General features: G+C 32.6%; 2 protein-coding genes across 4 annotated transcripts in view; one reads left to right on the top strand and one right to left on the bottom strand.

Annotated features, from left to right (window-relative positions):
- Positions 1–26,197, top strand: part of LOC122567026 (cilia- and flagella-associated protein 298) — a 104,916-nt gene that overhangs the window by 8,569 nt on the left and 70,150 nt on the right. The gene's annotated exons all lie outside the window — the stretch shown is intronic.
- LOC122567004 lies at positions 9,127–25,529 on the bottom strand. 3 transcript variants are annotated; one of them, XM_043725053.1, is made up of 6 exons: positions 24,971–25,529; positions 21,342–21,737; positions 20,151–20,361; positions 16,006–16,460; positions 12,505–12,802; positions 9,127–9,791 (listed from the first exon to the last, which is right to left on the bottom strand). In XM_043725053.1, exons 2-6 carry the CDS (start codon positions 21,482–21,484, stop codon positions 9,510–9,512), a joined length of 1,389 nt encoding a protein of 462 aa, XP_043580988.1. In that variant the 5' UTR covers positions 21,485–21,737; positions 24,971–25,529; the 3' UTR covers positions 9,127–9,509. The 3 variants fall into 3 exon arrangements, with proteins under 3 accessions (XP_043580988.1, XP_043580997.1, XP_043581006.1); XM_043725062.1 differs by having other exon boundaries at positions 9,127–9,656; XM_043725071.1 differs by lacking the exon at positions 24,971–25,529 and having other exon boundaries at positions 21,307–21,479.

Raw genomic sequence — 26,197 nt, 5'->3', positions numbered from 1 at the left:
AATACAATGAAATAGTAGTTCCAATATGAGTTCCAATATATTCCTATTTGAGATAAAAGAAATGATCAAATGTATTTGAAGCAAAAATAGTGAATTTTCTAATTTTTATTACCTTTACTTTAACATTATGAACAAGATACATATATGTATAATTGTCTATAATGAGATATATTAGATATTCATTACAAACTATAACTCGTATATCACAAAATAAATCTAAAATCTTCACCAAATATTACGTGCAATCCAATAAGAAAACAATAAAAACATATACGTACGTTTGGCTTTGTCACAATAAATCAAACGTCGCTAACGACGTGAAAAGTCATCAGATTAAACATCAATCAGCATGGTGTCGATACAATCACCTCTGATGTCAATCACGCAATGGCAATAATCTGTATAAAAGCAAATCAAAACCTTCAAACATTTGGATAAAACTAACACCAATTATGAAATACATATATATACAAAAATGAAGAAATAATCGAATTCTTAGATATCGTTTCGACATCTACATAACAATACAAGCTATTGGTGATTCTAACCTCTAAATACATAATAATCAAAGAAAGAACAAGAGAAGAACAAAAGATTGATTGATTCTTTCATATAACGATATAACACTCAACAAGTCACTATATGAAAGCACATTATAATAAAACAGTCAATAAGAGCGTATAAATGTAGAAAGAATAACAATGAAAATATTATGACGTTAATACTCACATTACGGACGTCAAATAAAGTCACACATCTTAAGATAAATCGGCACGAACATTCGGCCTCCCCCCTCCCCTTCTCATTTAAGAATCGCGTTCGAAAATCGCATTCGAGAATCGAAATTTCGTGCGTTGCATCATAAAACGATTATTAGTTAACAAACTTCGAAATAGAGTGGTACAAGAAATTTTCGCTGTTATAAGAAATATTCAGTCCTGCGATTTTTGTGAAATGAAATCTGTATTACATGGGCACGAATGTGTGGTTTCCTGGCAAAAGGTAAGTGTTCTAGCAAAACGTTTTCATTGTTAATACTGTATATGAATATTTTAGAACGTAGACAATTTCGAAATATTTGCGTGCGTTGTCAGACAAGTGAAATTGATTAATAAGTAATAGAAATAATTAAAGATAATTTTCATCTAGCATGAAATAGAACTATAGTTTTAACATGTAAATTTAATTACATTATTGTATCAGTTTTTATATAGGTTTGGAATAGTTATTAATGTCTAGATTATGTTAAAGTTGTACTATAATTTAATTATTACGATGACGATACAAAAAAATTAATAATGGAATAAACATCGAAAAATATTATATTTCTCGCATTATTAACAATTTGAAAGGTAAAATCATTTATTGAGTCAGTTCATGTTAAAATCGAAATGAAATTAAGAATATTGTAATTTCTGTTCAAAATTACCGTTCCAATCATCCATCCATTTATTCAATCTGTATAAAGGATGAATAACGTAAGTACTATAAAAATACAGAAGTTTGTGTCATCTAAAATAACAATTTATAATTTATAATTTCATAGTTACATTCAATTTTTATTTTAACCATTATGAAGATTATAACCTTATTCTATATATTATAGAATCGATAACGTAGCATGTGACACGAGAATGAAAAGGGAGTCAGATGATCCCCGAAATTGCGTGTTAACAATGTTCAATATACGTTCCTATCTCTGTCTATGGTATAAAAAATTTCTTCTGATACTTTGCACAATCGGTATTACAGAATATGGAACTTGAAAGGGGGTTACAAAGGCGTCATAATTTTATCTTATACCTTGCTTGTGATTTGAATGTGTAATGTATTAGATCACTTTACGCACGTTTCAAATGTAATTTTATGAATAACTCCAACAAGAAAGAAGCATGAAATTCATTTTCTGATTAATCATTTTATATATGGAATATCCCAAATCAATATTTAATCAAAAGTTCATATTAATTATTTTATCTTCTGTGTTTTATGCAACCATTCATTCTGTCTCATAGTACGAACGGTACGGTGTCGTTACCGATTTAAAGACTCAGATAGAACAACATGTATTTTATTATCGACCATTACTGGACGTCCTTTTTAAAGTAGGTTAATTCATTTCAGATGCACACCTCATAGTATAATGAGTATATTGGTTCCTTTTCATATCATATTTATTTCTCGTTAGCATGCTTGTAAAGAAAGAAATATAAATTGTTTAGAGGTAATTCGACTGATTGAGCTCCATATGTTGTCGATAATTCAAAAATTTATTTTATTTAAATCATATTATTAAAAAGAATCGATGGAGTCATAATTTTGGCAAACAGTGTAAGGAACTTCTGGCATACATTTATGTTTTTTCAGTTAAATAAAGCAGGTTAAGTGGAATAAATCAAAACGTAATTAAATTTAACAAACACGATAAATAACGAAGTTCTGTTAGAAATACATGAGTTTCATGTTCAGAGGACATATTCGTGCCAGTTGAACAAACTCGTTAAACGATTCTTCTATTTCTGTTATCGATCAAGAGCCATAATTGCGTGATTTCCATTTATGTTACAAAGTACATTCAACTGTGACCTATCAATAATAGAATTTGTCTCTTATAATTTCCTTTTATCGTTCCATGAATTTTATCTTTTTCCGAATTGATATTTCATAAATAAATTCTTTCTCTATAGAATATGACATTTTAAAAAATAAAGTATCATATTGAATTAAATCTTTGACACAAGGTTTTTTCATGCAGTTTCCAAACAAATTTCTTCTATAAGTTTCTTAATTTACTGAAATTAATCAATGATACATAGAGATTTTGTAATTTAATCCGTAATACTAAACTTTCTATAATATTTGCAATTTATGCGCAACTGAATATCATTTTTATTTGTTATAAGTTTTTTCGTAATGTAGAGGGTTAACGAGCGAAAGTTTTTACAATAAAGTTTTCTAATTTTTCCTATATTTTTCGTATTTGTTCGATAAATTATTTTTCAATGAAGAAATCGTATTTTTTCAAACTGAATTTTTCCAAGCTCCTTTCTTAACGATATAAGAAAATTGTGGTAAAAAGTTTCAGTTCTTAATCCTGTTTGGAGCTTCAAATCCCTTTTAATAATAACTCGAATCGATAGATGAATATTTAAATTAAGACATTGTAAATATTGAACTTAATACATCACATTTGGTATAAGAAATACCCTCGTGATTAATAAATTCATGGTTTCCTATTTGCATAGTTACAAGCAACAGTTGATACAATAAGAGAGCGACATTAAATACAATCTCGGAAACTTATCTCGTATCTCTAATGAAATAAAGAATCCTAGACTATGGTAGATAAAAAGAATTATGGGCGAAAAAAGCAGAAAGAATGAAAGTCATCCTTTCAGCTATGTAAACTACCCTTATAAAAAAAGCAGCTTCTTTTATTTAGCAATATCATTATTAATGAGTAAGAGAATAGAAAGTAATTAATACAAATATCTAATGAGTATTGTTTCTATCACTAACTTATCTATACTTTAATAAAAAAAAGAATTACTAAAATTAATTAGATTACTTAAATATCGACTATGCCTGAAATTAAAAATTCTTCGATCGATGAGAGAAAGAAGGAATTCCATATTTCTCTGTTGTTAGGGCGTAGTTATGTGTGTACATTTCGTCAAGGTCTTTGATTACATTAGTGTATCGATCTGATGATTTCAACCCTTCGTATAAGGTTTAAACTTTATTTAGTGTAAGAATACTCTTTACTTTAGGTCATCACACTACGTGGTATATTAACGACAAAAAAAGATACAGCCAACTTACTATTATAGAATTATAGGAAAACGAGCGAATAAAAATTATTTGATTGGTTGGCACGTTGATTCGACATTGAATGTACTCGATTTCGACCTACTTTCAATTCCGATGGCTATTAATGTCGACTCGACTTTGTCTCCCTTTTTATTAAGGTAGTAGGATAGTGATAACGTTAGATTCAACCATCGAATTTCATAAATATAGAAATTTAAGCAATCGTGAATTGCAAGGTGATTAATGAACATAAATGTTGTTACAATTTCTTATACTATTACGTAGTCTTATAAAATTTAACCAAATTAACTTTTTACTCCTGGTTTATACATGGTATTAATTCTTTATGTTTAGTTATAGTTTTTTCTTCAAACATATTTAATTTTAAAAAACAAAAAATGATTATAATCTATATATCTTATATTATTACATGTTCTTATAAAATTGATATTGATTTGCTTATTTCTAGTTTATAGTATTCTGTATTATAGCTGGTTATAATATTTTTTATTTTGAAGAAGTTTAATTAAAAAATGTTCATTTATCGCATAAAAGAAAAAAGTACTTACCATCATTACTAGTACACATATCGTAAGTGTAATCGCTCTATCGTTTCTTATTCTGTAGCTTCTCTGAAACGTGTCCTCGACAAAAAGTACAATAAGACACGCAACTCGTGCCAACGTTATTGTACTTTCGTTCTCAATGCTAACATTATGTTTAAAAAAGATCAAAAGATATTCATTAAACTGATATATTGAGGTAAAATTCTCGAATTGCAATTTTTCACACAGCAAACAATGGATTCGTATAATTGAAAGACACCCCGTAATATATGCAGACCCAATAAATATTTCATCTACACGCAATTATGCGAAGAGTACTTACGTGTTCGTGATGGGAATACATAAGCAAAGAGAAGGAGAATAATACTGATTTTTATACGTGCTCCAATTTTAGCTATCGTACACGATTCCTAAGAGTATTCATTTATAACAAATTCTATTACTATTATTTTCGATGCTTTACTTATTACAATTTTAGTTTATGAAAAGTGAAATCCAAATCCAAGTACCAAAAATATTAAAATTTATGTATTAGTCGTGTCAGAAATGCTAGATTAAGATTCAATTCAATCTACGATATATTCACCACTATTTTTTACAATTCTTTGTCATTTTAACGGTAGCTTTTTAATTTTATTTTTGAAAAGTGTTCCCTACAATACATGTGTTTGTAATACGTAAAAATAAGAATGTGTGATTCGTAAAAAGTATATAAAGTAATTAGACAATATCAAATGAATAACGAAACTGATCTCACTTCTCAAAGAAAGAACCACGAAAACCATAAACGCTTGACGCATTTACAATTACAAATATAGATCGTCGTGTAACATGCAAATTAATTGTTTCAGTAATCTCTTTCTGTCTCTTTGCTTCGCATAAATGCATTTCGATCGCATGTATTTCGACATGCACGCTTGTTTCCTCCCAATGCAATGCATAACAAATCGTGTTTTTAATAACCGCCTCTCACACGTAAAATAACGAAAGTGTAATTTACTTTTCAAGTATGCTATGTTTCTTAATTTATCAGATATACCACGGTATTTCTAACTTTTGTATAAATCTATATAAACCTACCCTTTTCAATGGAAATATATCTATAAAGATTTTAAGGAATAGAAATTATGTAAAATATAAAAGATTTTAAAATATAGAAATTTGATAAACAATGATTTTATTATAAATGATACATGTAGGTTCCGTTGTTTCATACATACATATATGTTATTACAAATATATTCAGACAATAAATGGATATAACATAAATATATTATATTTATATATATTGTTCATATAAGTACTGATCTCTTCAATTTGTTACATCTTAGCCGCAGTTAGTTAACCCTTTCGCTGTTTAATTCGGTAACACTTAACAAATGCTGTTGGCCCTTTTTCAATCGAAATGTGATTCATTTGACGTATAAATTTATAATTGATGAGAGCTTTTATTTTATTATTCGCTATGAAGTTACTAAAGGCTTTCTTTGTAGGAATATTTTTGATTCGTATAAGTTTCTAGCGAAAGAGTTACGTTATTCGAAGACACGATTGATTATATTTTATCAATTTTAGCGTAAACGGAAGAAGGCACATATAACATGACGAATATGATAGTGTATAGCTCTATCGGTATTTTACATGCATTGAAAACACAATTTCTTTTGTCTACATGTCATATACTAGCTTGTAATCTACATTTATGGAACACAGACATTAAACAAAAAATTGTTCTTCAAATAAAATGTTGTCTTGAAACTGTCGAGAAAATATTTTTTATTCTTTGTTATCAAAATTCAGAAAAAAGTGATTGCAATGATTTTTGAATAACGTTTTTATATTAAATGTAATGATCTAAAATGTTGCTGCTCAATCGAATATTGATATATTACAACAAATAAATTGTCTTTCATTACATGTTACATAAATATACTTCAAATAGCAACTGTTGAATGACACATTTATTCATATAACTACCATTTCTTGTTCCTTGTTCAATCTATTATATTTATTTAGATTTATCTTACGAACAAAAACTTTTATACTAACAAGAGAATGGCATTAGTCATTTGCGATTATACTCTATCTTGTATATCTACAATGATCTTATTAAAAAAATAATGTTACTATCAGTGAATTATAAGTTAATCCAAAGTTTATTAGAAATAATAATAGAATGTGATATCTTTGAGACCTTCTATAGCTACAAGTTTAAACTTTCGTAAAATCTAATAGCACGATTCAACATTGACAATCGAAGTTGGTGGCTGTAACACAAGACCAGCAAGCATTTCAACTAATTTCATAAAAAATCGAATAACACTGCTAGCCTGTAAAAAATCTAAATCTCTGATTAAGTTTTAATTGCATTTATCGCAAACGAACGATGCCATAACTTTTTTATAGGCAGTCGCAGCGTTCGAAATGAAATATTTGCTAGTAACGCTGGTAAATCGATATTTAATCTCTACTCGTTTATACTCTATATTTTGGTTTACAACATCACCATCTGTGAAATATAAGTGTACGTTCGTTGACAGTCGAAACTCGAGATCAACCGAGGTTAAATCGGCTTCAGTGTACGCTCGAAAACTGGAAACCTAACGAATAACCTCTACAGAATAAATTGTTTTTTTCTTTCTAATCTACCTTGTACATCGAAAGCATCGCGATATTTTTCGCTCGTGCTCTGAATCATCGCGCGCACGGAGAAACATGAATTTTTTACAATTAACCGGTTAACAATATTCATTGTTGCTCTAGTTGGTGCCTTTTCTCGTTCTATTTTCTCCATATTTCCCTTCCTACGAAATATCTATATCTATACAGTCAGAAAATATTTATCACGTGTATAATCACTCTTTAAGTTTTTATGAAACAATATTTCGAACATTTAATTCGAACTTTCTTTCTTTAATTACGATGTTAAGTTCTGTGTTAATTTTTAGAAGTAAATCTTTCAGTAGTTCATTAGTAATCTTATTTTTAGTTTTAAAAAGACTTTCTTTATTGAAGGTAAAGTAAAAAGGTACTTTCTTATATGACATATAAGTAGAAAAAATTTGAGTGTTTTTAATTTTATACACTGCTTCGTTATTCTATGTCATTATTTCAAATTAAGATATCTTACCGTCTATTAATGTGTTTGACATCTAACTTTTACAATAAAGTGTCATCTATCGTTCTATCTGCGATATAACTCGACAAATGATCATATATAGTTAAAAAAAACATTGCTGAAGTTGTCGAAATGATCTGTTCTATTTTTAGATCAAAAATTTTTCGAAAGAAATTTAGTTTTGAACCAATTACAAACTACATCCCAGTGGCTGTAAAAAATTTGAGACGTAAAAATAACAAGAATTGCTGAATAAAAACAGTGGAACAATAGAAAGCTTTCAGTTATTCGAAATATCCCAATTTTTAAAAATGGAGATAAAAATTTTGTACGGAATATGAAAGCAAAGACACACATTTTTTGCATCTAATATTTAAAAATCCGGCCTCTAATCATAATCTTTCAAGTATTACTTATATATATATTGAATATAGTCCTGTTAACACAATTAATCAAAGCAGTCACAAATTATTCAAGACATCGATGATAATGTAAAATATCCGTAGAATGTATACAAATATACGATTAAATGATTATTTAATTAATTTGGCCACTAATGTGGGTGACTTTTAAACCTCCTACTTTCCTCGTACCTTCATTTTTTGTTTCCACTTGGAAGACGATGTAAGATCCATCCTAATCGCAAGCTTTTGTTTGGACACATTTGCGGCCAATAATTTTACAAAAATCCGAAAGTAAGAAAGCGTAAATTTCTGCAGTTAAGGCAAGAATAAAAATTAGCAATATTTGCTTTAATGTATCTATCGTATTTCATATCATTTATCATTATTAATTAAAAATTATTATTTAGTTTAATTTATGTCGTATTTACTTTAATTTATTATTAATACAAGAAATTTTTGTTTTCTTAGAAACATTAATATTTAACCTTTTTAATCATGAAAAAGGTATCGGTATTATGGCTGTTAACATTTTATTATACATTCAACAAGTTACGAATTTATTACCCGTTGATTTGTGCTGTACCAAGCATTTCTTCCGGTTTTCCCATTATATCGAACGAACGATGAAATTTCAACAAGGACCGAATAATATTGAAAACAATAAAACATTCTGTTCGAACACATTTTATTGTGCGCTCTTACGGAAAGTGCACGAAGAGAACGCGTGTTGTATATTGCAATTGGATTCACCAATTCGTTCATTACCTATATTCCAATCGAACTCAACAACACTAAGTAATTTATTCGTCTTCATTGGTAGTAATATCTGCTAGATGAAAACGATGATATTTCAGCAAAAAAAGGAAATCAGTCTTTTTTTTTAGGTCTTTAAAAATGTTATTAATTACAAATAAATCCACGAGCATCACCCCCCTCCTCCCTCCATTTTTTTACAGCCATACTCGATCAGAAACACATGATACACAAGCCGTATGAAACACGAACCCCTCGGTCGTCGATCGTCTATTCCTTCGTTTACCGTTTTATACTTTTTACAAGAGTATATAACGATTAATCGAATTGATGATCGTTTGCGGAAAGCGTTTAATCGACTTTGTAAACAGTGCGATACAGCTGAAGCGTTTGCATGATCAAAGAACAATTTACGTTCAATGCTTCTACGTTTAACATCTTTCTTAGTACTGCCAATCAATTTCACACAAAGGAATACACGTACACACTTTTTATTCGTTTCAAAAATGACAATGTTCGCTTGGTGAACAATATAATTTATTTTTATCGCCGTAAGTAACGTTCATCAGATTACTTAAGGGCAAATTCTGTAATTGCTCTCACTTTTATCATCGCATTACACCGATTTCACAAGATTTCTTGTTAATTCGAATCGTAAAATGCACGAGATACCATATATTTGACTTCGAGGTTGAAACACATTACCTTCATGACATTCATTAAATTCACTGCTAATAAATTTTTAATGAAAATATAACGCTGCCCTTTTGTTCAAAATGAGTCCTCGGCTTCGTCAGTGTCGATCAATGGCACTCTCTCGTAACGGAGCACGGTACTCGTCCCGGATGGCTTAAACTGCTAAAGCGCCATAGTTTTGATCTCGTTCTCGTTTACCTGACCTTGGGACGAGGAGGGTGTGGCGGCCTCTACGAGTCCTTCGTCCTCGCCCTCGACCTCCTGCTTGTCGACGCAGTAACGGCAACGCATCTTCGCATCGTCGCCCACCTGCACCGATCGCGTTATGATAACGAGCGTCGTCAGGCTGATGACGAATAAGCCCGATGGTACGATGATGGCGATCAGCAATTCCGTCCGTGTCTTATTTAGGTCAAAACGTGCCACGACTAATAACGAGTTGTTCTGTAACAAATGGCGTTAGAAGCCGCGCGGGAAATATCGGAAGTAGGCACGTTACGTAATTGTTGATTGCTCGTCGTTGGGAATAAATGTGAAATAACGTGCCCACGATCTGCTTCGATTATGACTTTTCAGTTTGAAACGTGGAAATGATATATCGAATGAAGATTGGAATCTTTTCTACTTGTATTTGCTGAGGTATAGTTCTAGCTTGAAGCATGTAAAGTTTAAATCTAATGCGGTGTTCCGACTATTTGTAGCTCAATGTATTCCTAAAAATATTTGTAGTAATGCGAGATTTGTATGAATGTTTATCGTAACTAACTGAGTTTTGAGTGCTAGGGATAAGTGGAAGTATTGAGTGCTTGGGATTAGGGTGAAAGGAGCGAGCGTAGAGATCCAAGGCTTTAGGTGGACGTGACCGAACGTATCTTGGGAATGTCTGTGAAGTTTTCGTGGACTGACTGAAATAAACTGTAGAATAGGGAAAGAGATTGTACGATACATATATATTATATGGAAGATCCATAAAATCTCGTGTTATTCTATCTTGCCACGCATTGGATATCATACTTAAGAATTATTTTTAATCTATATAGCTATAATCTTACTTGGCGTTAAAATTGATTTCCAACTCTATTCTACATTTTTGCAATGAAAGTTTCTAAATATACATATAGTTATTTGTAAATTAAATATATAAGTAGCATAAATAGTAATTAGTTACATAAAATGATTACATAAACTTTTAATCAAATGTTAATTGATGTATAGAAGCATACACTTGTTGTTAGTGATAAATCGTCCCAGGCGATATTTACTCTCTAATTATCCTATGTTGAAGGGAAACATCAAACGTATAATATGTGATTGCTACACATATGTATGTATGTGATACATATCTATAAATTTCTTCTGTATACTGAAATACAGCTACGTAATAAAACGGTAGTTTACGATTTCTTTGATGTATTTTTCATATCCCTTTATTGAAAGGGTGTAAAAAGCATTGAAATGACGTTTTGACAATGCAAAGGCAAAGGCAAATAGAAGAAGAAGATAGAAGATAGAAGAAGGCTGGTTCTTAAAAAATTTAGGATTTAAATTACCAATACCAATGTTTGATGAAAAATAAAACAGCTTCCTCATACGATTTTCTCTCTGTAGGCTTGACTTTTTTATGTTTGACCTATTTCCTTATTTCTTCCTCAAAGAAAAACATTATTCTCGGAATAAAGTTTAATTAAACTGAACATATTGTTTTTCATAAATCTTGTAAAAGTTTATTTTTTAAGGATACCGAAATAGTTAATTAAATTCCAGGAGTTTCGTAATGTTATTAAATTTTATATTCTCGAAAATTTCGAAATAGTTTTTTACGATCTTAAAGAAAACTTTATTAAAAGGACAGCAGTATAGCAAAATACCATTAATTACAAAGAGAATTTTATTCCAAATAAGACAGTGATTGATATTAATTTTGAATTAACATTCACATTACCATGTTTCAATTATCTTCATTAATTAAACATCACATTTTTAGGATATTCGTATAATCTCAAACATCATGTTCAGTGATTTATTCTATATTACTAGTTTCAAAATACGTTAAAATAAATCAACAATTGCGAGATTAGTAATAGCGAAATATGCGCGAAACAGAGGTTCACGCTTCTCTATTAAAAATGGATATAACTCGAAGCTTACTTGAACCATAGTGCGGAAGTATGCCGGGAAAAAAGGAATAATTAAATGCATCGGGCTTCGTTGGACTCTGTAATTTAATTCGTGAAAGTGGAAGACGAGGGATCCGATCGTTGAGAGCTGCGCGAAACTCTCTGCTACAAAATAATTTCGTTGAAGATCCAATTAAAGGAAACCGAATAACGAGTGCAACGGTAACGTATTCTCTTTTGTAGAAATAAAAAAAGAAGAATTATAAAAATAGTTTGCGCTGTTTAGGATGCAGTTCCACTCGAGTCATTCATTAAACCTTACGTCTTGCATTGAACAAAACAAAGCAATAATATTTGTATTCCCATAGATACTCGTAGAAATGTTCAAAGGACGTAACGGTACATTTTCCCTGTTAATCTATACTTGAAAAGTTTAATTGTAAGAAAATTCACAGTAATTCTTGTCCAATGTTACTTAATGCAATTTTCCACTTCAGTCAAAAGTTTCATTTCGCTTGATGCCGATTCTATCAAAGTTTGAGCGTATTAAAACATACCAGCCGGTGAATGGTTCGATTCAATTGAAAAGTTGATTAGGCGGTGTTGAAAGCACTGGTGTGTTTTTCTAATGAAATTAATCTTCTATACACCATGAGCCTTTGTTTCAAAGCTTTACGAAGCTTTCACTCGGAATATTTACATTAGAAAAGATTTCATGGTGGCAGGAAAACTCATTCTTTACTTTAATAACAGGGATACTACTGTAAAATTGAGAAAATTTTCTATAGAATCGTTCTTTATATGTTTCTTATATAATTTCTTTCTTGGTTTTAGAGAAGTAAATGTCATGCAGAAACATTAGTTTGAAGCAACAGGTTCTTAAAAGCATTGCTAAGTGAAGACTTATGAAATGGAATGTGTTTAAGAAAGTCGTGTAAAGGCACAATATTTTTTTCTTTTTTAAAGAAAAATGATTTCACAAAAGAAAATTGAAAAAGGTAATGTTTAAAGAAAATAAGATATTCCAGAAAATAGCATACCTTATTGTAGTAACAGGGGTATCGACTTTGTGCCGTCTGATTGTCGCCATCCCGGCCATGAGTAGCGAGAAAATCTTTACATTCTCCTTTCAGAGTGTTGACACAACCTTCGAAGTTGATATAAAGGCGGGAACTATTGTAAATTGTCAGCGATCGTTGTGCCGGCACGTAGACATTCGTAGGATCCACAGGGTATTGTAAGCTCTTTTCATATATATTCAGAAAGCTCGTAAAATTGATACTCGGCTCAGGTACTGGGATCTCCTTTAATAAGGTGCCATTCACGCAATCCTGCGTCCTGCGGAAAAGGTGCCAAAACCTGACTTACAAAACGACGTTCTAAAATGTCGTCACGTATTTTTCCCATTGTGTTTCCACTTCAGAAAATGTGGAAAAAATACTTCCTCTTTTAAGATGGAAAGTTTCCTAATAAATTTCTTTTAGTAAATTAAAAAGTATAAGCTTGATAATAAATTGCTCGAAAACATTCTTAACATTTTTTGACACAGAGTTTCATGTTGGAATAAGTTGGGGAAGAATGCGTATAAAAACGTAATACACAGGGCAGAATAATGTTGGTAGAGACATTTGAAATAACTTCTACATTCAGAAAAGAGTTCTACATTCACAAAGTTTTTGCTATCTAACGTGATGATCTGAAAGAACAATATAGACCATTCCGTACTGATATTTACTAATATACATATATGTGTAAGTACAAGCGAGATCACGTGTAAGCTCATCTGTAATCGACAAATCTTTAATATCGACTTATTCGAAATCGAAGCTTCGTGTGAACAAATAACGTTCCACGTTTTGTACAAGAATCTATATTCTCTACAAATTCACCTCTTTTCGAATCATATTATCTATTTGTTATATACTCTGTATCTCTAAATCTCATGTCATTTTGAATAGAATAATCTTTACACGTATATAATAATTTTTACATGTTTCACTCAGAAAACAAATTGTTGACAAAGTGGAATAGTCTATCCAAGTTGTCTTATTTTCCTCGTTGAATCGTTCCTTCGTAAACACATTTCGAAAGAGATTTCACTTACTCCGACCGCGAATGCTTGACTACACATCTTTCGGAACGACTGTTTTTATTCGGTGATTCGGTGTAAAAATTTTGTCTCATTGTTCTCTGGTTCTTATAAACGTCGATCGTTTTGGCCCGGCGCCCTTAATGTGGGCGTTCGTAGAAATAAGATAAGAGTACAGATGAAGTATCGAAATAAAAGAAACGGGGACAAAACACACGAGCCAGAAAAACTGGAAAGATAGGGAATGAATCGGTGGGTAGAGCCGCAGGATCAATGGTTGCCATGGAAATACCCTTATCGGCGTCTTCTAGAGCCAAAGAACTAGAATATATGGAAACTGCACGTGTCCATGATAAGTAAATGATACGGAAATGCAAAAGTACAGTTACGTACTTAAAGTGACTCATGAAAGTATTTGAACATATACCATAGAAAACTCTTATATAGTATATGTATATTATGCCTGTCATATGAAATATTTTTAAATTTCATCAACGTTTCATTGTAATGCTAATGAAATTTCAGAATTTTTCGTGTAACACTCATAATATATTCATAACAAGTCTTTATAGTTGTTCAAATATTCCGATGAGCCACTGTGCATCAGAACCTTAAGATTTAAGGTTTAAGACCTTTCAGAAACATAGGTCTTCGAACGGCACTAATTTGGTCGGAAATTTCATATTTACGGATTTGTATAAGATAATTCCGGAAAGCGGCAACCAGTCCTATTGATGCAAATTGAGGCGTGAATATGACGCGATTATCTGCATGTACAGTTCTAAGAATATGAATTGTAGCATAATTCACGGTAGCAAACATGTTTGTACGAGCTTCGCGACCAAAGAATTTCCATAGAAGGTTTCCAAGATCGTTCTAAGAGCCGATTGAATCGAATATTGACTTGGCAAAGTGCCGCTTTATCGTGTGGGTTTGCGATCACCGAGAAATATCGCGACAGACAGCTTTTCGTTAGTCTATTGTGTAATTTCTCCTGTTACGTCGAGATTCTTCTTTCCGAAAACTCACGAATCGTTGGCACTAAAAGGAACAAAATGCACGCGGCCGAAATACAGAAGAACGAAAGGCTCGGACCGTTTACACTCAGGAAGGCATTGATCGGAATGTAATCAAGAATTTAGATATTAATTCGATGCATTAAAAAAAAATGTAATATTTACACGTATTTTATTATTACGAGTATCTATAGATCACGTAGTAAAACAAATAAATAACGAAAATAGTCACCATTCTCTATAACCCTGGTTTATTTTTTTGACCACATATCAGGCAGTATGTTCATGTAAACACTCGATCGAAATCCAAATGCTTTACGTTATATACTTTATATATTTTCGCATATTCATTTTTTCACACTTAAACTTCTTATAAATACATAAACATCAGTAATATACATTTCGTCTCGAATACAACTAATTTCTAAAATTATATTTTGAAATTAAATAAATCATGTGAAATAACGTAGATGTACATAATATTTCTTTAAAATTGATAATTAAATAGAATTGGAAATGAATGATTTATTCAATTAAAAATAATTTATTAGGGATGGATGTACTCAGATATCGAATTGATCTGAAGACACAATATATATACGCGACTGTTTGCTTTCTGACGTCTTAATTACGTCACCAGACAGTTCTCGAATTTATTGGAATTAATTTGAAGCCGTTACACGAATCTCCCCTCGGATTTGCATTCGAGATCTTAGTTGTCACGGAATGACGTCACTAAAGAGTATCGACTAAACGAGTGGCACAAGGGTATGCAACAGTTTGATTCATTGTTACTTGACCTCAAAGTTATTCATTCATTACAGCTTTTTCATATCTATATAGTTTATCTGAGGAACGATTTAAATTTAATTCAACTTTTCATTATGATTTGGTTTACACTGTTCTGTTGAATAACTTCATCCAGGTTTTTTATATGAGAAAGAAAGTTTCTTATATAAATATGTTGAAATAGTAAATATATAAGTATAAAAATTGATAAAATATTAGCAAAGATACCGAAAAGTAACATTATCACGTTTTAAAATTTGTTCGTAAGTCTAGTAGTCTAGTAGCCATTTATTATTAATCTGTACATCAGAGCAAGCTAATAAGATCATGGCGGAAGATATCAGTCGAAATATATTTAACGATAATAATTTAGTTTAATTGTTATTTCAATAATCTTGCCACATAAATGATTATTTTTGGGATATGAAACTCGTTCATTCTCAAAACTGTTTCACTGTTGCTATACGATATTTTTCACAAAAGGGAGAACCAATTATAAAATACTTTTACTTCGAAATAACCAAGTGAAAGAAAAATATTATTACTGTATTTTACAAAGCACAACAACTTCTATTTTTATTGGGAATAAAAGTTTCAACTTCCATCGTTTAACTAATAGTGAATAATAATGGTTGATAAATATTTACCGTACTTCGTTGGCTTCTTTGTTCACTACCAAACAGCTAGCAACGATACTTCCATTTCGATTGTCCCAAAATTCTTCAGGCGTAGTTAATCTGACACCAAGCAGATTTCCAGTTGCTTTGTTAAGGGCTAGGCCGCGTTCGCATTTCGCAGTGATGACGTCGTCGTCCTGCATGAGGAACACGTTTACGTCTGACGTGGCGATATTCGGGCAATAACGATCACAATTGAAGCGGTTTTTGATTTTCGTGCATCTCGAGTTCTGACAGCTGAAGAAGCCATTCAGCTTCATATTGTCCTTCTCGCTGTCCACAACAATGCCGTCAGCCTTATGATGACACAACATCAGCTCACTTATGTTGACACAGTGGCCAAGGCTGCAGTTGAACACCCCCGAAAGTACGCTACACTCGCTGCCATTGTTGCAGTTGTATTTTTTTAGAGATGCCATGTTCACCTGGAACAGGAGAATGCTTCGATTTCAATAATTAGAATAATTCGAGTAGAAAGAAAAAGAAGAAAGTAGATTACACTGATAGATAGATTTTGATTTGTCAGGTTAATGCCTAGGTAAAAAAATGTTGAGATTCTAAACATATGTAGGTTTTTTGAAGAACCGCGTATATTTAAGTAGAATTATTTGAGTAGAAAGAAAAAGAAGAGAGTAGATTACATTGATAGATTTTGATTTGTTAGGTTGATGCATAATGATGATAAAAAATGTTGAGGTTTTGAGCATATGTAGGTTTTTTTGAAAAATATATTTAAGTATATTTAAGTAGAATAATTTTCATATAATTTTATCTAATGTATGGAAATTATCAGTTCTAGACTGATGAAATTCTTTCAATTCTCTTCAATAAGAGAGATGTGTTATGTGAACATTTTAATAAAGCGTAATAAAGCATATTAAATAATAAAGTTATAACCCTATTGTAGTTTTTATAATTGTACTCCATAATATTCGACATCTCTAATAATTAATACTAAATGAAATTTAAGGAATGCTCTCTTTCTGTTGATTTCAATTCTCAGAGAAAACTACATTCAACTTAATAATTTGTTTAAAGTTGCAATATAGAAATTGTTCGTCGATTCACCTGAGGTATTGGCGGATTTGGTATCATCGATTAGTTAGCTTGTCGTCACATCAAACTTTGGAAAAGACGATTGGTTCGTTTTAAAAATATAAAATTCACACAACCCATTTCTCTCTATTTTCACAGCAGTTCCCTTGAGAGTCGTTTATATTCCACCGTCTGACGTGCGTTCCCCGTGGATAGAAATTCGGTATGATTGACGTCCGGTTCTAGATTAGTTTCATTACCTTTTGTCATGCTCGAAACAAGCTGTTCGATAAATGAGACAAACTTTTTCATACGCAAAAAGCTACATTTGTGTAAAAACAGAAAACGGAGCAAATCTTTATTACTTTTACTCCCTTTTAATGCAACATTCGACTAAAATATCTACTATCATTTTATATAACAAAATAATTACAAACTAATGAAAAACTAAATTTTATTTTCATTTTTTATATTTTCAAAAATAATGAAACAAACTTCTGAAACGGTCTATTTTAAATCACGATGCGTGAGGCTAAAATGATCGATAAAAGGTGTGGCAGGCGAGTAGAACACGCCATTAGAAAGTAATTCAAGACGACGAACCCGATCGAAAGCGTTACGTAGCAGGTAACGAGGTTAGCGCATCGAAGTAACCGGCCGGCGGGCTATGTTCATTACATTAGCATAACTCGGTAATATCGTTTATGCCTCGCTGGTATGAGACCTTGGTTTTGTCGAAAAACTTCCGCCAGAAAAACGAGCGATGCGATACATTTCACATGTACACGACCAAGAATTTTAAGTAAATTGACTTTCAAATCAGCATAACAATTTCATCTGTCATTTACGCTCTATGCCATATTTTCTCTTTTTATGCTTTTATTCGCTAGAATGATCTTTTTAGGAAACAACTTTTTTAAATGGCTAGCTGGGTTTCGATTTTATTAACGGAAGTTCCGATCGTAAAATAGCGCGAGAGTTGCGTTAAAACGCTCTCTTTCTGTATCTCGGAGCCTTTCGCCGATGTAATCGGATTTTTCTCATTTAATTTGGTTAAAGCAATGTTCATTGAGCTAGTTCTAGTCGGATTAATTAAAAACGTGGCTCGCCTTTGAAGAGCTATCGATTTTTCCTGACCGGGAAGCATAAAAATTCTGAGAAATAATATTTTCGAATGTTCATCCATAAATCATTGTACATTACGTATAGGATATTAAATCGATTGGTTGAACAATAAGCGCCAAGTGGTGCTGATGCGAAATCGACTTTGAAGTTGAAAAGGCAGGAAATAAAATTCTAGAAGTCGAGCCACTGATAATGGCGATCTTCGCGGGCAATCACGATGGCGCCAGTTTTGTCGTCTGCAATTTAATCATTTCTGGTTTATCTATGGAATGACGAACAAAACAGGACCGGAATCGTGTTGTGTTCGGCATGAGAGATAAAGTAATTATTATCTCATAATTATCACGAGCGAAATAATCAATGCAAAGAGATAGAAAAGAAGAATGTGACGTTGAAGAAACATCTGGCGAGAGGATCGAGAGTATCATTTTCAATAAGAAATGCGAAGCATCGATTCTTGGCGATCAAGATAATGGAAAATTGTTGTTCATGGTGAAATCTATTCTGCTTATCACTTAACAATTTCCCTCTAATCCATGAAACTTATTCTTCCGCACGATCCCGCAGGACGCGTAGTTTTAAAGTTACTCAGATCAATTTATTCCGCGTTGCATCTCCTTCAGGAGTGGAACAGCATGCAACCTGTCACAGAAAGTCATTTGCCTGTTCGGAACGTTATACCTCTAGGAGAAGTATTCTGGATATTATTATACGTGGCTACATGGATGATCGTGCGGGAAAACTAATATTGACGTGAAAAATTGGGAAACGTTTGACGATGCTTGCGCATGTAGATTTACCTTATGCGCTTTTTACGTCCTAAGGAATATAGAACGTGTTTCAGTAACTCAATTTTACATGAATTTAAGTTATCGCGGATTTAAAGCGCTGTTCATGAATTGTTTCACGATATCTACTCGATCTTATAAAATTTATCGTGCATAGAAGATTTAAGTATATTGTAAAAAACATATGTATGCATGTTCTTCGTAAAGCTAAATAAAAGTGGCTATAGAAATATCTAATTGCAAAGCTCAACTGGATGGAATTGTTAATAATTTTTCAACTGCATATGAAGTTCTTATCTGCACAATTCTTACGGCAAGTAATTTGTGATATGATGCGAATTACAGGAGCATGTGAGCCGGTCGTAAAACGTGTCCGGATATATACGATCTTATTTCCCTTGCTTGCTTATTCTGCAGAGTTTAAATCTATCATCAGTTTCTTGTCGAATATGATTAAAATTTTTCTGTTTTATGGAATATGAAGATCTTTTTGCATGAAAAATAATGAAATAAATTTATCTCAAGAAAATTAAAAAACAAAAACAAAAATTTTATAAAAATTTACATAAAACATACAACGGCTTTTTTATGTTTTATTAAATTTTGTGGGAGATATAGAATCATTCTATATGATACAGAAACCTTTTTCCATTTTTTATATAACGAAAGTGGGAAAACAATTATAAATATTTATTACGTCAACCAGTGCTATAAAATACAGTGATCCATGAAGAGCTAACGCTATGTTAACGTGACATTTCTTTTTTTTTTTTCAGTCCATTTATATTATTAAATTCTACTTTATCACATTGTAATTATAAAGAAGAATGTTAAGAACTTTTTTTTAATAAGAATATCTTTTTCGTTACTATTTCTTTTCTTATCCAGGTTTTACAATTTTATAGCGTTGAGACCATGATCATAACATCTTTCTCTAAAACATAAATAAAAATATTCTTTGTGTCTCCAATTTGTATAGTAAATTTCTATAGAATGTCTATTAGGGCAATACATTTTTATACTTTAGCAAAACAATATATAAGTTACTTTATTCGTGTCTTTCAGTACGTGAGTACGTGAATACGTGATTTTCAGATATTGTTTCAATGCTTCGCCCTTAATGGATTAAATTTGGATTCATCGAATATTAAAATATAAGTAACGAACCTGTGGACAGGATATGCTGCTGAAATTAGTGCAGTTTTCGAAAACGATGTCGGTTCCGTTCCTTCTTACTGTTGCGTGGATCTGAGGACAAAATCCTGTGGTTCTCGTCAAGCACCACTCCCCGCAACTTGCCCAGCCGCAATTATTGGCTAAGGTGGTATTAATGGTTTGGCACATGACTGGATCCGGATCAATCCCAGCGTGAAAGGCTCTAGAAATTAATTGCGTCGCGTTCGTTAATATTTTGCTGCGAGTGGTTTGGTTTTTGCATGATGTGATACGATATACCGAGTACAAAAGCCGATGAATTTGTTGATATAGCATTATTATCGATCGCTCTCGTTTATAAAATTACAAGTGATTGAAAGATATTTTTAAAATGCGAACAAACGTCAAAAGCAGATACAAGTAACTAGATCAAAAAAGAGAAGAAAAAGAAAAATAGGACGTCTATATGATCTATAGTTCATAACAACCGAAAATATTCTAAGAAATCTTACGCGATTTAAGATTTGACCTTTAACCTATAGAGTTCCAAAGATCATACACTTATTGATGTTCCTCGAATTGAGTCTACATCAGTGTCTACACTATTGTGTAGATGGAATCATTATATTTGCTACCGTATTATTGCGTAACAGATTATTCTTCCAAATTACACTGACCTTTGCTACATACACTCTATAACTCATAAATATCCAGACATTCTGATGGTTATTGATTGAATGCTTAGTGATTTCTAATTTTCCGCGTAGGACAAATGTAAAATTATATATATTGCCATGTAATTTACAATTGTATTGTACATATACGTTCTTTCAATCTTCATTTCCTACTTATCTCTGTTCCTTTTGCAAAATTAAAGCAATAGTATAAGTAAAATTTTTAAATCCGCAATTTTTTACTCGACAATTTTATAAATATTAGTAAAATTAATGGATAAATTATTTTGTAAAGAGATACAAGCAATCTATTTATGACAATTACCAATTCATTATTTCTAATTTGAAATAAAAAGGCTGTAATGAATAGTAATGTTTTTTCTCATAAACAACATTCCTGGTATAGAGGGTTAAAGTTGGGGTCATAGAGTGCAAGTTATAGATCTCCTCTAGGAAATTAAGGCCGGCGGAGTCGTAACTTAATTACTACCGACCTTGGTCAATTAATCGATGCAGCCTTGTCGTTTACCTGTGGGACGGTATATAGATTGCCACGCTCAGATAAACCAATGCCACGCAGCTGATGACAATGGTGAACTGACAGAAACAGATACTTCCGCATATCCTGCGATCCTGTTCCGGTATCAGGCGACGTTTGTGCTTCCGACCCATCGCGAGCAGCCAATCAGATCTTCTTTTCCTTCGTGAAACCGTGCTCCAACAGTAATTTCTGAACGGATTAACCTAAAGTCTCTTCTCATCAAGCTCGGATCCGCTTTAAGCCGGACGATTTCTCGGCTCGCTCGGCACAAATCGTTTCTCGATAGAAAGAAACTCTATTTGTCATCGGCACATGTTTTATCACAGTTCACCGAGGCAAGCAATGTTCGCGAAGCTTTGAAGAACGCCTGTTTATACTAGTTTTCTGGAAAAGAAACGCGATCGGTTAGCGTGACTTTTATTTATTCGAATCTTTCTGTGACGATGAATAAATAGATTGACATTTGATGAATAGAATTTTGTAACGAATTTTATTCCGCTATTTATAATCGATGTATCAAAAGTAAAGTGACACGAATGATAAAATTTTTTAGTCTTCTGTAGCATTTTATTTTACTTGAAATTTATGGTTGAAGGGTTGGAAGGAATAGTGAGGAAGATGAAGTGGCAAACTCTTTTAAAAGAAGACGGATGATGAAGTTAAATTTTAGTAGAAAAGATCGAACAATTATTCGATCGATCGTTGATTGATACGAATTTCTGCACAAAAGATATGAATAGATTGGAGATTGAGGAATAGACGCTTCTGAATTGAGAATTAAAGCGATAGGAGTGACAGAATCTTTAATTTGAAAAAGCTGTGAATGAAGTAAAACTTTAATAAGACAAAATTGTACGCTTTCGATTACTATACGTACTAATAAATAGATTTATATTGCGGTGTATGAATGAGATGGTGAGTAGGCGGTGAGTGACGTATAAAGAAAAGAACGTTAAATTGTAGACTTTATAGAAGATATATAGAACAAGAACCTCTAATTAAAGGGGATCTTATGTTTACTCTGTACTTACATCACACTTTTGTCACAAAAATAGTAAAAGTCGAAAAGACGAGTTAAAAATGTTCTAAGGGTTTTCTATGGTTTATAAAATTGATGCAATTCTATGAATACTATCTATTTTGCCGATAAATTAATCACATAGACGGTATATCATCATGCTTAAAGGCACGTTTTTTATTTAAAAAGATTTTATTTTCGCTAAGCACACTTGTACTATTTTTCTCGCCGAGTTTCTCTATTGCAACATTGAAAAGAGTTTTATTACAATTTACTGAAATATTGACTTATTAGCGTCATCGATTTTTATTCCCCGTAGATCGAGGAACCGAGGTAGTTATTTGCACCGATCGGTTTTGTTACTTCCATGTGAAAACAAACGGCGGAGAACATTTTAAGAATATAATTTAATTTACGATCCCGACGGCCATGAAATTTTCTCGAAGGAAGTTGCCTCAGCTTTTGAATTTTCCAGACTTGAGTCCGCTTCACAACAGGTGTCTCGATAGCTCACCGGTCGAGTTCAAACATTCTTCTCGAGAATACGGGCCGCGTTTCATCGATCCTAGAGTTCCCGGCGCGCTGGCAAGAATTCTACGTAACCGAGTCAGACATATGTATTCGAAACTATTTACCTTCTCTCAAATATCAGGTTCCTAAATAGACCGATCGATCCAGCGTTCGAAAGCACAAAATACGAAATACAAAAAATTTGACCTTGATAAAGATATCACCAGAAGTATGAAAGGTCGCGCGGAACATTGATTTTCTGGTTATGTAAAGTGGTTGATTTTACATAAGGTCCCAAGACTGACATGCGAGCAAATAATGACTCAAACCGCGAATACCATTCATTCGACCAATCGTTGCTCGAGTTAAAATCGCCACGAAATTCAAGTCCGCTCGACTGTGAAATACCCCATTGAAAAGGGAAAGTTCACGGAGTTTCGAATCGCTTTTCTAGAACAGATACAAACGTCGGAAACTTTCTATCGATTCACTCTGTTGGAAGCTCTCTTCTAGGCATTTAGCCTCACACGCGGTCTCTCGTTAAGGAATCATATCGCGATGGTCTGGTAGCCTTTCAGAAAATCGATTTTCGACTCATCGTTCCTGCGAATCCTCGTAATATCCAAGAAGTCTTGGAAATTATCGAGTCGATTCACGGAAAGGAAGGTTAAAAGTGCGTCGTTAAATGATTAATAGATTTTAACGAGAAGTATTTATGAATTCGTGAAGTAGAACATAGTAGTAAAAAAGAAATTTTATTTTATAAATTCCATAACGTCGAATAAAACAATTTGACTTTTGACGAATGTATACGTTCTATACTAAGATTATACTTCTGGAACGGTCGTAAACAATTATCGATCACTTTTTATCTTCAACTCTGATAGTTTTAGTCTCTTTCCCTAGATTTTTCCCATCGCCCTTTTTGCTTCATGCTATTCGCGTACCAAGCTTAATGCAGTTAAAGCAATTACCGGGTTTTAACTTCGTTATGTGTATCGCTAGTGTAAACAGGTGCACTCCACCGGATGACGTGCAATTAGATACTCGTAATTCCATTATTGCGTAAGAGACGATCGCTTAACGACCATTGGAAAATAATACATATCGATTCTGGGAAACTTTCAAGCTTGAATAAACAGGTCCGTTGTAGGGTATCTTGAAAGTTCTCACGACAAGACTATTCAACGATGGTTAAGTTGACATCAAAGAGAATTCAAGGAGTAGACGAATCGATGTTAGCATACGAATACCATGATATATTTGCTATGCTAGATATAGTGCGTTATCGACGATCTAACGCAACGGTGGTATTTAAAAAATTTTCTGGAAGTAGTATATTGGATCCTGAGATTTGAAAAATTCTAGATATAAATATCTAACAACGATGATATAACTAATTCAGAAATGTTTTACTTTGGATCTCGGAATTTGAGAAATAACTTTCAATCAAAGAAAAATTCCAAATATAAATGTAAATGTTTAATAATGATGATTTAACTAATTCCAAAATGTTCCATTTTCTAAAATAATAAAAGATAGGTTTAAGTGAGTTTGTTATTAAATAATTGTTATTAATTAGTTAATATCTGATTTGCAATTCTTAAGCGTTTGAGAATTACGTTCTTTTGACGCAAGAGCGTTTACTTGGCTGAAGATGATCGACATAAATCAACGATAAAATCTTAAGTTGAGGGTATAGTTCTAATATTATAGTTCAAATGAAGATCGCGGGAGTAACGCGAAACTTTAAATCCTTGCTACGAAATACGTACGCGATTTCCATTGTATCAACTTTGACTATTACAAAACTTCTATGCATAGCGACACATCCTCCAAACAACGTTGTATGAACACATCTTCTACCTTCAAGTCTATCGAGACTTGCACTAAATGTCAAATATCTTCGATCACGTACAACTTGCTAAATATCACTTCCTTTCTCACTTTAAAAAGTCAGTTATACTCAATTCTCTCTAATATAACTTTTTTAAACATAAAACTTTCAGAACAATTTAAATTACAATGATTTCGATCAAACATGAATCAACCAACATCAAACATGATTTATAAAATATTTAAGTTTTACCTGAGATCTTGAAATCGTGGCAGATGCATAGACAAAAATTTCGATTGGAATGCACGAGACTCAACGAGATTCACCGAAAAAAATTCACTCTAGTTTTACAGAGTTCTGGAACGCAATCACACACGGCGATATCGCAGGGATCCTCGATATGTATCGATAGAAGCGAGATTCGCTTGCGGCGAAAGGTCTGGTCGATGTGATTTCGAAACGGTCGCGATAAAAAGACCGGTCAATAACGACGCGAGCTGCTCGAGTTTTCATTTCCATCCATCTTTCTCGATGTCATTGCTTCCCACGGTGCGTTGACATCGGCGAGGAGAACAAGAAATCTCCTCCAGTTTATACTGCGTCGAACGACCGCGAGGTACCCACGCAATCTAGACGACTATTTGAAAACAAGGCTGGTCGTCGAGTATATGGCTCGCAAGCTCTCCCATACCGAGCTTGCGCCTTGAAGCACCGTCACGGCTCTGCGTTTATGGGGCCTAGCCGGTGTTCCTTTATATTACGAGAGCGGCTGACAGAGCGCCCGAGGCGCTCGAATCTTCCCAACGTGCCTCGAAACTACCTACGACTGTTTTGCCCTCGAATGCGAATACGCGTTTACGACTTCCCCTGCAAAAGCTGATTAATTAGTGAGGGACAAGTCAATGCTGACCTCCGCTTCTTTCATGCTGACTCATGGTTTGTTGGATATTACGTTTGGTTGATTAAACAGTTTTTGAACGTTCTGTGGGGAGGATAGTGCTGTTGCGTTTTTGGTAGATTGCAAGTGACTGTTCGTTAAACTTTTCGTTTATTAAATCTACGTTTCGGTATTGTCGCTTTATATTTATTCATAGGTATATATAGTGGTTACTTGGTGTGTAATGTATATCATGATTTATTTTACTATACTCATAACTCCCATATCTTATCAGTATTGCAGAACATTGTTTTGATCATGCAGTTGTTAAAAACGTTGAGGTTCCAATTTGAAAAGCTTCTCTTAGAAACTTCTTAATCTGTTTATACGTGATTTAATATTCATATCTTAAATTAACCTGTTGCTAATTTTCACGATCGTCACATTACAGATCTTATTATCAGGTACATTATTTTAAGGTATTGAGTTGGCAGGTTTAATTTTAGCCTTTAAACTATTATGTTACGTGAAGAAATTCCTTGTACTTGTTAATAATGATTTATTATTAATATATAGATAATATTTTCTACTAACAAAAGTCG

The sequence above is a fragment of the Bombus pyrosoma genome, linkage group LG1 (assembly GCF_014825855.1).
Source record: "Bombus pyrosoma isolate SC7728 linkage group LG1, ASM1482585v1, whole genome shotgun sequence".
Lineage (NCBI taxonomy): Eukaryota > Metazoa > Arthropoda > Insecta > Hymenoptera > Apidae > Bombus > Bombus pyrosoma.
Note: the sequence above shows the minus strand (reverse complement) of the source record. Positions and strands in the feature narration are given on the sequence as shown.